The sequence below is a fragment of the Psittacula echo genome (genome assembly GCF_963264785.1).
Source record: "Psittacula echo genome assembly, chromosome: 1".
Lineage (NCBI taxonomy): Eukaryota > Metazoa > Chordata > Aves > Psittaciformes > Psittacidae > Psittacula > Psittacula echo.
The window spans coordinates 66,834,260-66,849,785 of record NC_137735.1 but is presented as its reverse complement, the minus strand read 5'-3'; the positions used below and the strand labels follow the sequence as shown (position 1 = coordinate 66,849,785).

The 15,526-nt window shown below is 40.0% G+C and overlaps 2 protein-coding genes across 12 annotated transcripts in view; both read left to right on the top strand.

The window, feature by feature from the left end:
- The window catches only part of GAB1 (GRB2 associated binding protein 1), a 99,269-nt gene extending 94,794 nt beyond the window's left edge, over window positions 1-4,475 (top strand). For 3 of the 9 annotated variants that reach the window (XM_080619258.1, XM_080619255.1, XM_080619257.1), the window contains 3 exons: window positions 81-204; window positions 3,075-3,197; window positions 3,444-4,129. In XM_080619258.1, the coding sequence (XP_080475384.1) occupies window positions 81-204; window positions 3,075-3,197; window positions 3,444-3,602 (406 nt within the window). In that variant the 3' untranslated portion in view covers window positions 3,603-4,129. Of the gene's footprint in view, window positions 1-27; window positions 205-2,409; window positions 2,486-3,074; window positions 3,198-3,443; window positions 4,130-4,339 lie in introns of those variants that run through there. The other 6 variants (XM_080619259.1, XM_080619256.1, XR_013956998.1 and 3 more) reach the window with 5 other exon arrangements.
- A 1,137-nt stretch (window positions 4,476-5,612) lies between these two features.
- Window positions 5,613-15,526, top strand: part of SMARCA5 (SNF2 related chromatin remodeling ATPase 5) — a 33,506-nt gene continuing 23,592 nt past the window's right edge. For 2 of the 3 annotated variants that reach the window (XM_080613721.1, XM_080613720.1), the window contains exon 1: window positions 14,937-15,428. In XM_080613721.1, the coding sequence (XP_080469847.1) occupies window positions 15,282-15,428 (147 nt within the window). In that variant the 5' untranslated portion in view covers window positions 14,937-15,281. Of the gene's footprint in view, window positions 5,725-14,936; window positions 15,429-15,526 lie in introns of those variants that run through there. The other variant, XM_080613722.1, reaches the window with a different exon arrangement.

Genomic DNA, 15,526 nt, shown 5'->3' with positions numbered 1-15,526 from the left:
AATATGCTTATTTTTGTTGTTTACCAGGAGGTTTAAGATATTCAAGATGTATTGTTTGTAAAATAATTCCTGGTAATTAGCTCCTCCAGGTTTCCCATGTCTCCCAGACCGGATTCAGTTCATAGCACAACTTCCAGCAGTGACTCGCACGACAGTGAAGAGAATTATGTATCCATGAATCCAAATCAGTCCACTGAAGACCCAGTATGTAACATCTACATCTTAACTACTCTCTTCCTGTGCAGTCCTTATCTTTAAATCATGCAAACACAGATTCTTCCACTCAACATCACTCCCTTTATACTTCTAGATCAAAATAATAATAAAATGTCTGTAGAAAAACTGTAGAAAAAATCTTTTAATAAGATTTCACTGAAGAAGAGCACAATAACATATAAAGAGAATGGTTAGTGTACATATCTATTGTACAAAACAGTTCAATGTGTGACTTTTACGCTTCTTCTTCTTTGCAATTGCTTGTCCTGGCCTATGCACCAGTTCAATATTATGACATGAAGGGAAATAAACTGTCTCAGGATCTCTTGAGACATGCTTAAAAGCCTTTATTAAAAGGACATCTTCTAAGAAACGTGGAAGGAACAGAGGGAAAAAGGGTTTATATTTGTTTTTTACTTTCTGTAAAACCTGAGCAATATATACTTTTATTAGGCTTCTTTCAGAAAAGAGGATAGAAGGGATTTTTTTTTTTATTGAATATCTGTATTCCCCTTTTGGGGGAGAATTTTCTCAGACAATAAAGCTTCAGATATTCAGCTTGCAGTGCAGTAAGTGAAGAGCTAGTTAGGAGAAGTTAATGATGTGTGCTGTTGGTTTTGATTGGGGGGGGTGAAAAAGAGAGAGAGAAGTACAAGCAATAATAGTGTTCTAAATTGAGAGAGTAACAGTAGATCTGGACTTAAACTAAGGTGTGGTCCAGAAGACCCGTAAAGCACTGGAGAAAAAACGGTACTTGATTTCAGCTTTTTGTTCAGTATAGGCCAATGCATTCACCACATTTTTAAGGCTTGGGCTCTTATTAGGGAATATAGCAGCATTTCTCATCTTTAAAGCATTATGAAAGACCTTCTTTGGGGAGGGCCTGCCTAGCACCTCTTTTGTTCTGTTCGTCTGCTGCCATATATGGCATATGCTAGCCCATTTCACTACACCCTGGACTCTCCTCCTCTCCCAGTGCTGCTTGCTTCCCCATCCCCTGCTGCTCTGGATACCCTCCCTGTTCTCCTCCAGTCTCCCTCCTCTCCAGCTCACCACTGCTGCCTCTGGAATGCTGCCTTTTAGGGTCCATCTGAGCAGCCCCCTTCTGCTGACTCCTCTGTGGCAGCTCTGACTCAGTGCAAGCTCAGGACCTTGCAGAGCATCCTGGCTGGTGCTTTGTATGATATCCAATCTGCCAGCAGTGCAGGCATGCTTTCAGGTGAAGTGTGCTTCAGCAGTGGGGAACTGATGATGTAAAAACTTAGACCCTCTCTTGCAAGGGGCATTGGTAAGTAACTGATAATAGATGCAAGAAACATCCCATTTGACCCAAAGGTTTAGAATTGCCTGTGCCCCCAGTTCTCCCTGCAGCAGAATCACAGTTCAAATTGAGGATTTCTGTTGATTCTTACAGTGCCATTTCAGGGGGGTAACTTCAGTGCCAAGGTGGTATAATTAATATCACAGCTCAGACTGTCATTAATATCTTCTGTTTGCTTGCACCGTTCATTTTTTAAGGTCGTTCTACAGATTTCCTTTCATTTTCATTTACGTATAAAGTTTCTGTTTTCTAATGCCTGTGTTCTGCCTGTCTAATTTGTTTGAAATAACAGATTATTTTTTATTTAAAGAGTAATAGCTTTTTTTAGTTATGCTGGAAACTTTGATACAGAACCTGATTTTGTATGTTAAATAAGCAGAAATCTGGTTAGAGAATTTGGGCAACAAAAATGAACTTTGTCTCAGTTGTGTTTGTCCTTGTTACCACTTGCAAGTAAAAGAGTTGGATGATACAGATCTAATGAATAACTGTAATTTAAAAATCCCAGCCCATTAAGCTTTAACCCATAAAATATTTTGTTTCCTAGAGAACCTGAACATTTCCAGATATCTCAAGTCCTTTGTTTTAAAATGTGACAATTATGTAGGTGCTTTAGAAATTTTTATTGGTTCCAACTGCATCTTAGAATGGAGGCCATACATTTGCATCTTCTGTCATCAGCTTTGAAGCATCTGGTTTGGACATGTCATACTTCTGTTTTATTTAATAAAATCAGCAATATTCTGCTTTTTTATTCTGCTTTTTTTTCAAGTTGCTGTCAGCCTTGCCCTTCTGTCTTTCCTTCTTCCTTCCTCTTCATTTTTTGCTGACTGCTGCCCTCTGTCTTCCTTTTTTTTTTCTTTATCTTTTAGAGAAGAGTCCTTCTATTGTACTGTTCCTATAACACCTGTTAAGAGGGAGGGATCAGGCTGGGAGAGGACAGAGGAGGTGAGGTTGTAAAAGTCTGGGCTAATTGAAATTTAGGTATATATAATGCAACTTCAGTTCAGGCAGCCGTACACAAAAATTCCAAACTTTAATCTTTTGGTCTTACCAATTGACAGATACTTTCTGATTTTCAGCTTAATCGTGGTCTTTCAATTAAATGTAAAGGCTTCATTTGAACTTTTGCCACTATTTAACAGCAGTTTAAAGAAATAAAGAGTTTGTAATTAAGTAATGCTAAATTTGAGATGTAACAACTTCATTAAAAAAGAACAAAACACACTCCATTCTTATTTCATGATATCAAAGGGACATTATGTGGAAGGCACAGATTGGTTTGGTGGCAACCTTAAATTTTGGGGGGTTGGTTTGGGGGTTTTTCCCTCCTTTTGGCCTTCAGTTCTGTCCCACTTTTGGCTGAAAATATATCCCTTTGTTATACAATGTCAATGAAACTTGAATGGTTTAACTGACTGCAAGACCTCTCAGTCAGTTCTTTAACCTTTATTATTTTGGCATAATAAGCCTATTTGATACTGTGGACCATTGGTATGTATATTTGTAGCTGAAGTTATTTATATTATAATTTCAGAATTTGTTTGGAAGCAATAGTCTTGATGGAGGAAGTAGCCCTATGGTAAAACCTAAAGGAGATAAACAAGTAGAGTATTTAGATCTGGACCTAGATTCGGGAAAATCTACCCCACCTCGTAAGGTAAGCAAATCTTCAACTCTTGCATTTCTGCTATCAAGAGTTTAAAACTTCTTCACAGGTAATTGCTGGGAAGGAGGGAGCCTCCAGCAAGATCATCTTAACTAGTTTGTCAAATAGTCAATCAGAGAGCCTGTGTTGGACCTTTTAGGGAAACATGTGCTTGCTCTATATCTGTTTGGGACATCTACTCACTTTTTATCGTTCATTTATTGTAACATATGTTTTTTTCTCTCTTGCCTTTCCCAGAAAAAGAGCAGTGGTTCAGGCAGCAGCGTGGCAGATGAGAGAGTTGATTACGTTGTAGTCGACCAGCAGAAAACGCTAGCACTGAAGAGTACACGAGAAGCATGGACTGACGGGAGACAGTCTACGGAATCTGAAACACCTACGAAGAGCGTGAAATGAAAGTACTGCTTTTTCTTCGAAGAACAGAAAGGAGTGAATTTTGAAGAATTACAGAACCACAGTGGCAGTGTTGTTCGACTTGTACGGGACCTGATTCACTGGTGTGTGAATAGGTTCTTGACTGAATAGGATGGAAGCCAAAGGACACTTTGAATATATCAAAGGAATTTTAAGATCATAAATTGTCTCTGTGGTCTCTGGAAAAATGGCAACTTGTAAATAACATGTAAAATAGCATCACTTAGTTTTCAGAAAGCCTTTTGTTCTGTAGTTAACACGTTTTTTTGTAGTATTACTGTGTTTATGCACTTTTTCAGTTACAATGTTGGTTCAGGTATTCCCAGTTAGCGTACCTTAATGCCTAATTCATCTGGAGAATTATTTTTTTTCCTTACACTACTATTCCTTGCAATTTTAGGTTAATTAAGCTACATGTAGATACAGAAATTAATATTTGAACTTTGTTTTAACAACTTAAAGTCGATTTTGCGGAAATACTTTCACAATTGAATAATCTACTTGAAATGCCAAGAGACAACCGTTAGTTACGTACTTGTTTCTATTTAATACATGCAAGATTATTGGAAGTCTACAGGTTACCTTCCTAACAAAAATTGCTGTGAGTTAATAATAATGAACTGTACTGGGTTTAGACCTACAATCCTGGCTTATATGTTAGCTGTTAGCGGTGGAACTTCCATTGTATTTTATTAATGACAGTGTTCTGTGTTCAATAGGTGAAGATTCTGCAGGGTGGGATCTTACACTTTTAAAGACTGAATAATTAAATATCAAGTAAGCCTGCAAACCACTGATGGCATGCAGTAATATTGTGATCTCACACTTATTAACAAGAAATAACCTTTATATTATTTACAGAAGGTAGAGTATATAAATCAGGTACGTACCAAGCACTGTTGTGCTAATACACTGATCAGGTTTAGACAATGAGCTTTAGTTTTGTACTATTTAGAAGTTCTAATGTCAGTTTTCAGTTTAAGATTAATGGGACAGTTTGACATTCACTGTTTGTAGTACTAGCAAAATACTGTGATTTTTGAATTAGACATTAATTCAAATGGAAAGCCTATGTTTTGACACCATAGTGCCCTTCTTATGATCTCTATTTTACTTTAATCTCCTGCTTGGCCTTATATTTAAATCCCTATGCAACTGATATTTTATATCTCTGTTTTTAAAATTAGATAATATACTTCAGTGATCCCCTTGTAAACCACTTGTTCCTCTTTCCTGGTACAGGATTTTAAGCTCTGTATACTGTGATCCTTTATTTTACTATGCCAGTTCCAAATAATAATCTGCCTTGGTTTAGAAACACTTGTTTGTTATTTGGAAGAAGATAGAGGTCTTTGAATACGTGAATGAGTTAGGTCTAGATAGAAAACTTACTAACACTTTTGTTTTGTTTTGTTTTGTTTTACACAAACACCCTCAAGTAAGTGGTTGGTTTTATTTTCCTGCCCAGGTGTTTTATTTTGTCCAGATGATTTAAAAGTTGAGCATAGAGCTGTGTTGTTTTCTGGCATGTTGGCCTTTAGTACTGTGCCTAATCTACCACTGGTTGTTTCTCTCCCCTCACAGCCACAATCTACAGTATGTAAATTATCTTATTCTTAACAAAGGTTCTTTCTAAATGAGTAATATTTTGATGCTTTGAATGTTCATTTTAAAAAAAGAAACTAAACACAATGCATTTTGAAGTGAATTTTAAATAAATCATGTTGTTCAGTTTTGATGTGTAAACTTTGTCCTGTGAAACACATGCCAATGTTCATGCATCTGTGAAGGTGCCTGGACACTAACCACACTTTTCAAATTATAGATTACCTCTTAGTACTTCTCAAAAAATATCTACAGCTAAAACAGTGTTCTAATGAAAGTCTGATTTAAAATCCTGCACTGGACAGCTAAATAATCTGAATTCCCAGTCTTCTGGGAGCCAGAAGAAGTGATGTAAGCCAGGGGCCTTGATGGCTCAATCAGAAGTAGCTCAAATCCATAAAGATTCTGGAGTTGTAGCTCAACTCTGCTTTGATGATATTCCTGTCCAATCACGAACTCCTCTTCAGTGATGCTACCATTGAAGCACCCATTAAGCATGGTGAGTAGTAGGAACTAATGTCATAACACTTATGGTTTCCAACACTGGCCTTATGCATGTTACCAGTGCAATGACAGCAGTGCCCTCCACTGCTGAGATGCTTGTAATTCATTAGCAGATGCGGTTAATCACTTTGCTGTTTATTCTACATAATTGTTTTGGTGCTTGCCATTGAGAAGTAGCATCCATACTGTGGACTCCTGTGCTCATATGTGCACCCATGGAGTAAAATTATCTTGGAATATTTCAAACTCATGTTTCTTCACTCTGTCAAGCTAGATTACTGTTAGCCCTGTGTAACCTTCGGTTACTACCTTTGTGAGAACACTGTAGTTGATGGTGGGATGGGTGCTGGTGGAAACTCCAGTAGGTATCTGTGCAGGAGTGGTTTGTGAGCATTGTTTGTCAGGTTTTCTTTTTCAAACAGATAAGTTCTTGTTTCACTAAACCAGTATGTTACCAGTATGTTATTCTTGTCATGAACAAGAGTAATTTTAAACTGCAGATATATGTGTGTAATAGGTGTTTTACAAATACGCAAAATCTTGTTCACAAAAATCAAAAGACAAACTTAGTTCCTTGTGCACTAAGATCGATTCTAAAGATGGTTTGGTATCACTTCATGTCATAATTGGAATAACATGTTATCTGGTAACTACTAATGGCCACACTTTCACATACTGTAGCCTCATGAAGTGCAGGTGTAAACACAGCTAGGGATTTGTAAAGTGCCACTGAAAAGGATGAAAAGATAAAAATGTTATTGTTAGTCTTTTTTACTTTACTGAGATTTGTAATGAGGTAAAAAAGAAAGTAACAATCTGTCCACATACGGCAGTTGTGACATAGTGCCACACATAGGGTGTACAGGCCGATTGCAGTCTTGCTGTTTTAATTAATTTAGAATACATTGCTCTGTATCTAAATAGGGAGTGATGGGCAGCTCTATAGCTTTCACATTGCACTGTGAGCTAAGCAAGTTTCTTATCACAATGAAATTCTAGCTTACTGTTACTGACTGCAATAGGCAATCTATATATAGAGAGATATAGTTGTCTTGCAAAACTACTTTGGAAACTCAGCAGCCCTGGACACACCTTGCATTCTCTCCTTTACTATAGAGCTTTATGTCATAAAAAGCCAAAGGATATTTATTTGTTCAAGGAAGAGGTGTTGCCATACAACATCAGTGTGCAATTTTAGAAAGAAATAACGTCCCTTAATCTGTTCGGGTATTTCACACTTGTAGCTGTTAAGCTGAGCACTATCCACAAGTGAACTTAAGTTTGAAGATTGTTCTCTGTATCTCTCACAGCTGCTTCTGTTTGTCCAGCAGTTAGTGTAATCAGTGTTTCACAAAAGCCTGTGTTGATTGGTTGTGGATGGACCAAGTACCAAGTTGTGAGGTGTTTGACTGGCTTTTTGTTCTGTCTGAACAAGAGTGGGTCTCAGCCTCAGGAGGTGCAGATAGAGACAAAAGAGAAAAGGTGCTTGAGGTGTATAGGAGCAATGTCTTGACACTGGAAGCTTCCTAGTATATGTTTATGGTTCTTGATGTTAATTTTCAGTAACAAAAATGGGAGAATAGCAGGTACTGCATGCATGACTAGTTGAAAGGCTTTTCCCATCTGGTTAGATAGAGACTATTCTGATGCTGATGGCTTTCTTTTTAAATGGTCTTTAAAATTCTCATATTTGAAAGGGACAATCTTTCTTTGCTTCAACATCTTTATAAGAAACAAATCAGCTGAAGTGTACAGTTGTGTACTCTGCAGTGTACACACACATAATGTCAGAAGCACATTTTAGTAAATGCAAAATAAGTATATCTTGCTGTGATGCCAAATTTAGTAAGCCAGTTTCTAAACCACAAGGTATGGGCCACTGCTGTTTACTTTTGTGTTAAAGAACAAAAAGTAAATGTTAGAAAAACTTATTAATTTTGAAATGGTTTAGTTTCCTATGGTAAAAGAGAATAAGAAAAAACCTATACATTTTAAAACTTAAAATACCAAGTTAAAATGGAGACTCAAAATTTTCTTGCAGTTACAAGGTCAGCATTTGTAGTAATCATTGTCACTCACTTTTGAACATTCGTACAGGATCCATCATTGTTGCCATGCCTTGTCCTGGTAGGTCTTACCTGCAATGAAACAATAAGAAAATATCTCTCATCAATTTTCAGATGCTAATCCTACTATTATGAGCTTATTAAATGCTGTTTGAGGTTCTCTTTGGATGGTGCTAGGTGCTAGTGTGTGTATGTGGGTCTTGCGCAGGGTACCAAGACTTGATTGCACTTTGGGAGAGGGTGTGGAAATTCAGTCTTCTGAAGATACTTAAAAGGTGCAGTACAAAGTGGAACCAGAATAGACTGAACACTTTTAAGTATGAAATAAAATGCTTTTGATTTGAAAAAATAAAAGGGCAGTACGGCATCTCAACATTTTATTCTAGTTTAGCTGTAGACATTGCAGGATTGCTGAGCTGGTTTTGACCTAGGTGTAGTGTGCCCAGTGGCTACCTAGTGACTACCTGTATAATCTCACAGTGCCACTAACTAGATACCTGAGGAACAATACTTAAAGCTACAGGTAAAGTACAGATTTGTACTCTAAAACCCTATTTACAAAAAATATGTTGGTATCTGGAAAGCTGATCATTGATACTGAATGCAAGTAAATACAACTGGGCAGCTGAAAGTTGCCTTTTACTACATTTTTAATCAGGTAGCCAGAATAGGATGAAAGTACAGTTATGCATTATGTTTCCTGAATTCGTACCACACTTTAAATTATGTAAGATTTTGTATTTTTATGCTTTTTTCAGGGAATATAGAGGAAGGAATCACTACTTGTTGCTCTGCACTTGTGCTGTGGAATTGTTTGTAAGCAGCGCAGGCTTACTGAACTGTTTGTTTAGGATTTCTCCCCCATCCCCACCCCTGTTATCTGTTAGTGGTGAAGGATGCTGGCCTGAGAGCTTTGGAGATGCCTCAGACTAGCCTGCTGGAGTACCTCATTTTGTGTTTAGAATTAATTGCATTAAAATTGTGATTCAACCCTCTGCTGAGGTTGATTTCATAATAATACATATAAATAATGATGTACATATTTAGGTTTGGTTGGTTGCTTTTTTTTTTTTAACTAATCACAGTTGAGACCAGAATGTTGAAACAAATGGTGTTCAGAGTGAAGCTCCATAATCTCTAGCCAGGCATGGGGCAGCATTTTTAAAAGGCATTCAGTGTAGCAGGGTTGCAAGTTCCACAAGCATGCAAATACATTGTCTGATCTTCTGAGGAGCAGACTTTAATATTCAAGGCACTGGTGTATCCTGTTTAAGTAAGTAAAAGTCCAAAGAGCTTTTTCAGAATAATCTCATTTCTACTCAGGTATGTAAATATAAGTTTAGGATCCAAATTTTAAAAATACTCTATGTGTTTTAGCTATTTTTTTTTTCCCTGCGTAAATGAAATGATGATCCTGAAGACATGTTTACCATTAGCTCTGTTCACTGACAGCTAAATATTAAGGAGCAAGGAATAGACTTGGCCCTCAGAGAACTTTTGAAAATAAGGAAAAAAGTAAAGGAGCTGACGAGGCCCAGGTTTTAGCCTCTGATCTGCCTTGCAGTGAGCTCCCTTCCCCTTGTTACATGATTGAAGTGCAGCTGCCCCTGATTTCAGTGCTCAGTTTAGAAGTGGGGACAGAAATTCCATGGACAGTGTCAGAGGTGCCAACAAGCTCTGGAAAAACACTGCGCTTAAAAATTAGCTGGTGAGCCAGCCATTCAAGCTGCCCTGGGATACAGCCCCCTTGGAAGTCTTTGGCAAGAAGGTGAACAGGTGCTGGTTTATGGTCCAGTCTGGTCTTCAACATGTTTTTGTGGAAGCTTATTCTGGACCTACTTTCGTGATAGTGCCCCTACACTACAGTGTGTGACAGGGCACACGGGTTCGTTAAGTTTCAACCTTTTTTTGTCAAGGTGTACTTGTATAAAAGTTTAGGGATAAATTTCCATTTGTTAGTTCTAAAATCTTTCTTTAGGTTCTCATTTAGTAGGTGCGTTGTGTAGGAAGATGGAAACTTTAAATGAAGGAAGCAGTTGCAGTTCCGTAAACTGGGATGAAATTTTGCTTAAAACATAAAATAACCCCTCAGTCCTTTAAAAAAAAAACAAAACCAAACAAACAAAAATCCCACAACTTTATTTCAACTGTGTATCTTTATTTAGTATTTTCTACTTATAAGTGACTATCTTCAGGTGAACCACAACCGTGCAGACCTTTTCTGTTTCCTTCAGAAAGCATCCCTTCAGATCACTGTCAGTTATGTTGGCTGGGGATTTCTGCTCAGGACTGCTGAAATAACTCTGTTTGGCTGACTCCCTTCTGGTCAGGTGCTTCTCTAAAACTATCGGTTCTGGGCACACAGTCTCAGACTTTTTTCTTCTCTTACTAGTTTTTATTTTACCTGTATCATGACGATCTGAATACAAGCTTTTATTTTTTCCATAAGACACTTAGTTCTTTGGTGAAGTATTTATTACTATGATTTCCTGTGTCTTTCTGGCATTTCCCCCCCCCCCAAGTATTCTGTTTAATTAAAGGAGGCTTGAAAACTAATTTATAATAGCTGCTCTGTTTTTCATAAGTGAGCAAAAGTTTTCTTACTTACCAAATAATCTCTGTTATTCAGAATAATCACTAATGCAGAAAGGAATTCAGACGATGTGTACAAACTAGTAACTTGAAAGAAGTGAATATAGCCTAATACAAAATGTGTATTCATGTCTAATACCAAGGACTTGGAAAATGTGTGGCACAAAACAAGCACAGACTACAGCACACATAAGGATACACTCTTTTTGTAATACAAACTGTACTGGAAGTCCCTGTATGTCCTATATATTCTGATCTATAGAATATATAGTTACAGAAAGGTAGGGGGTAGATACCGCATTTTTTCATAGGAAAAAAAAACCCAACCCAACATATTACTGCATTTTGGTTGAGCCTTTCAGTCACAGCAGCATGCAAATAAAACCTGAAAGCTTTTTTGTTTGGTTGGTTTTTTGTTTGTTTTTTTTTTTTTTCATTCTGAGTTTCTTCTCTGAGAGTGCTGCTTGTTAAAGAATCTCCAATCTGAGGATTTCTATAACAAGTATCAGCAGTTTGCACTATATGGGGTACGTTTTTTGCATGGGTAAATTTTATTGACCAAAAGGCTTGTTTTAAACTGGGCACAAGCAGAGTCTGACATGCTATCTGGATGTGTTGCTGTTACCAAATGTTCACTGATTTGTGGTTGTGCAAAAAATGCAAGATTTCTTGTCTTTGCATACCACTGTTTTTGTAGACTGCTTTTTGAAGATAGACCTAAAACATGATAGGCTTACAAATGTTCATTACAGTTTGTTAAAATGCTGCAGGTGCTGTTTATTTTGTATGGAGTTTTATCTTTGCTAGGATGGTTAACACTGTAATCTGAACTGTTCTCTTCACAGTATGCAACATTTAAAGAGCACATGGATACAAATTTATACACTTACATGTGGTAAACTCTAAAATGTTTCCGTTCCATTAACAAATCTACTGAAATTAATATATGGCATCTTTTCCATGTGTTGATTTTTTGTGTGAGGTTTTTGTTTGTTTTTATAGTGAAAATCAATGATTCTCAATTATGATGAAGCTATACTTTTGCTGATGGGCACAGATTTTGTTTGTTTGGTTTGGTTTTTTGTTTTCTAACCAGACATAGCATGATTTTGATGGCTGATTTGAGTCTGTGTGTGTATATATCACCTGTTGCCTGCAGCACTATTAATCTAAGACTGGACGAAAAATGATGGTGACAGAAAAGAGATGGCTTTCAAGAAGGCCTGATGGTAATTCCCTTTGGATAGTCTAGCTCAACGTCAGCAGACGTGGCTGACAGGAAAACTGTCAATATCTAATTTCACCTCTGTAGTATTTTACTTTTGTGTTTTAAGCTAAACTTTAAAGAACAACACAACCCCCCAAGATCTGAATGCAAACCAGGCTCTCTCCCCTCTTGTACCTTCTTGAGTCCAAATGACTGCCATATGTCTAATGGTGTGACCACAACTCTCTTTCCTTCATTTCCCAAACTTTGGGAAGATTTATAGTGTTGATACATGTGCAGCAATGCCTAGTAGTGTGATTGCTGCACAACTAATACTATCATTTAGAGTTCTCTTACTTGTGGTGTTTCAATTTCTTGTGTAACAGGAAATCGTCTAAAGAATATTAATTGAAGTTACGATTACACAACTGAGCAACAAAATTGAAAGACATGTTGCCTGAGAGATTTGACAAAACTCCGTAATTAAACTGTTCTTTACTAACTTCATAAGCATGTTAATAATTAGTTGTCTGTACAATTTAGTACTGGCTGAGGGAGGATTTTTTTTCCTTACTGTGTAAACTTACTGTGTAAACTTATGTTGTTGTTTAGCATATTAGTAACCCCTGTCATGAGCTGCTTTATGCTGCCGATTGCTTTTAATTTAAGGTCTCCATATTTGGGCTCTGTATGGACGGTTACGGTTTTGTGTGTTTGTGAGCATCTTCATGTTAACTTGAAAAGTCCTCGTTCCTGTTTTGGCTGGGGTTTCTTATTTGGTTTTGGGGTTTTATTTGCTTGTTTGTTGGGGGCTTTTTTGTTGGTTTTTGGTTTTTCTTGCCATAGTCATCTGCCCTGCTGTCAGGACTTTAAGAAATTTATAACCTTTAGTCTCACTTTCCACCTCTGACAAGATTTTGGGGGGTTTTTTGTTTGGTGGTTTTTTGTTTTTGTGGTTTTTTTTTTTTTTTTTTTTTTTACACTATTATTATTATATCTGCCCCTGTCCTTGTTAGAAGTGTAACAGTTTGCTTTTTTTGCCTCTAGCTGAGCCTTGTCCTTCTGTTCCATAGCATGGTTCTCCTCACTTGAAAATAGCTTGTCCAAAACTGTTGTAGGAGTTGACTCCTAGTGATACTGCTTACTTGCAGTGATACAGGTCCATGACAACTTAAAGTGCTGGTTTTGGCTGGGATAGATTTAATTTTCTTCACAGTAGCTGGTATGGAACTATGTTTTGGGTGAGTGCCGGAATCAGTGTTGGCAACACAGGGATGTTTTTGTGACTGCTGAGCAGTGCTTACACAGGGTCAAGACCTTCCCAAACTACCCCAGTAGTGAGTAGGCTGGGGGTGCACACGAAGTTGGAAGGGGAGACAGCCAGAACAGTTGACCCCAACTGACCAAAGGGATATGTCAGACCATATAGCATCATGCTCAGCATATGAACTAGGGGGAAAGTTAGCCAAGGATTAGTGAGATTTGGATGGAGGTGGTGCTTTGCTCCCTTCTTCCCTTATTAACTTGTCTCACCTTCTGCACGAAGCCATATCTTACCTGGCAATTTTATTCGGATTATAAAAGATTGTGTCGAAGGTGCTGAATCATCCTCGCCTCTCTTCCAAAATTCCTGACTCTTTCCCAAGGAACTTTACCCCAGTTTTCTTCACCAGTGATCTCCCACATGTGGTTTTGTTTGAGTGAAGGGAGACAAGAGTGCAAAATGGGGGGAGGCGGAGGAGGGTGTAGCTTGCTTCCCACCTTCACCTACACTCCACACCACACACATAGCACTACATCATCTGAAGCAACTCCAGAAGAGGAGAAGGGGGCAGAAGCCAAGGCAGAGCAGATCAAAACTGGACACAAGACTATGCTGGAATAGTATAGGCAGCTAAATTAATGCAAGTTAGTATAATTTGTTGCTGCATATCTTTAAAAGTTAAAGCTTTCTCCCTGAATAGAGAGAAGAGCTTTCAACAAAGCTCAGGGACTGTATTTTCATGAGTGATAAGAAATTGCAACAAGTAGTGGGAAAGTACATCAGTAAATTTGTTACTAGTTGAGAAATCCTATTCTAGGAAAATTGAGATTTTTCTGGAAAGTTATTGTTCTGAGTAGTTTTGGCAGAAATGAAGTGGCACAATCTTCTGGAAATGTCAAAGCTAATAATTATAATTTCAAAGAGATTTTAAAGGAAGTCGATTAAAAAAACCCAAACAACCCACACACTAATGGAATGAAGAGTTGTAATAATCATCATGGAGATGGTCTCCGTTTAGCTGTACCTTCATGATTACAATAGTTTATCAGGGTGCTGGAGATGCAGCTTCACAAACCTGTGGAGTATACTTACTGGGTGCATCTACATTACCACCACTTCTGAATGCAGACGTACCTAGAAATGTAACATGCTCTGGTACTTGGTGGCTGGTAAGGTAAGTGCAGGGGATCAGTGAGGATCACTCCGCACCTGAGCAGAGGTAGTGCAGTTGTAGATATGCTCAGATGTGCTGTAATGGCTTCAAGTCAAGAGCAGGCACCATGCTTTATTCAGCAGGTCTATAAAACCCTGCAAATTTTGTCTGGCTCCTTCAACCAGGCGACATGAAGGAAGGTAACTTGAGTGGTCCGCTCTGGCTATCTTCAGGGTGAATGTTCAAGTTCCACTCAGAATTCACAAGTTCCTGCTGGAAAAATTGTCTATTAGATGACCTGAAACAGCTCTGTTTTCATGGAGACCTGCTATGTCATAGGTTCATAGAATGGTTTGGGTTGGAAAGGACCTTAAGCCAACTCGCTGCAGTGGGCAGGGACACCTTCCACTAGACCAGGTTGCTCAAAGCACTAACATCCTTGGGTTTTATTTTGAAGAGCACACCATGAGACTACGAAGTACACATTGTTGACAAGCCTTCATGACCTTGATGGGATAGCAGTGTTGTGATATTAGTTAACTTCAGCCCACCTCTTGCTTTTAACAGTTAAAAGCTGCACTGAGGAACCGCTGCACTAACTTGCCCAATATTCAACGAGATTGCTTTATTAATGTTACTTTGGACCGGTTGTAATTACTAACTACAGCTACTCAAACACGCCCGCACCGGTGTGCGGACTGCTGACAGGGCTGCGGTGGGCTTCAGCTGCGCTTCGACCCCTCAGCAAACTCCCTTCGTGCAGGCGTTAACGGCTGCTTCCTGCCGGCAGCTCCGTCACGGCGCCCCCACAACGCGAAGCCGCCCGCTGCCGGCCCCTCCCCGTTCGGCCTCCACAAGGCGGCGGCTGGCGGCACCAACGGCCCGTCCGCGCGCTCCCGGGGGGGTGACGTCACAGCCTCCCCCTCCCTGAGGCGGCGGCGGGCGCCGCGAGCGCTCCTCCTCCTCCACTGTGGGCCGAAGGGGCGGCTCGCGCCCGCGTACTGGCTCCCGCCGCGCCGCACGCCGGTGGCGGGGCTCTCGCGAGAGCAGGGAGCCGGCTCGGTTCCTGGTTGGTGGGCGCTCGCCCGCCGGGAGGAAAAGCCGGGGCGGCAGCGGGGACGGGCCTACGCCGGCGGCCGCGCACTGGCCTCAGAGCTTCTCTTCTCCTTGAGCCAACCCCTCGCCGGTGGCCGTTATCCCGCTTCCCTCAGTGCGCAGCCAGCCGGGCGCGAGCCCCGGTCCCGGCGGAGCATTGTTCGCGGCTGGGAACATGTCCGCCGGGCAGCAGCCGCCGCTGCCGCCGTCGCAACCGGACGAGGTGCCCGCGCCGCCGCCGCCACCAGGCTCCAACAGCAGCGAGGCCGCGGGGATAGTTCCCTCTGCCGCCGGTCAGGCCGGTGGCGGCACCGAGATGGAGGTCAGCCGCTTTCCCCGGGTGGGACAGCCCCTCCGCACACATACCCTACTCGCCGGCCTCGCGGGACTCGGCGGCGGGCCCTGGGACACCGCGGCGGA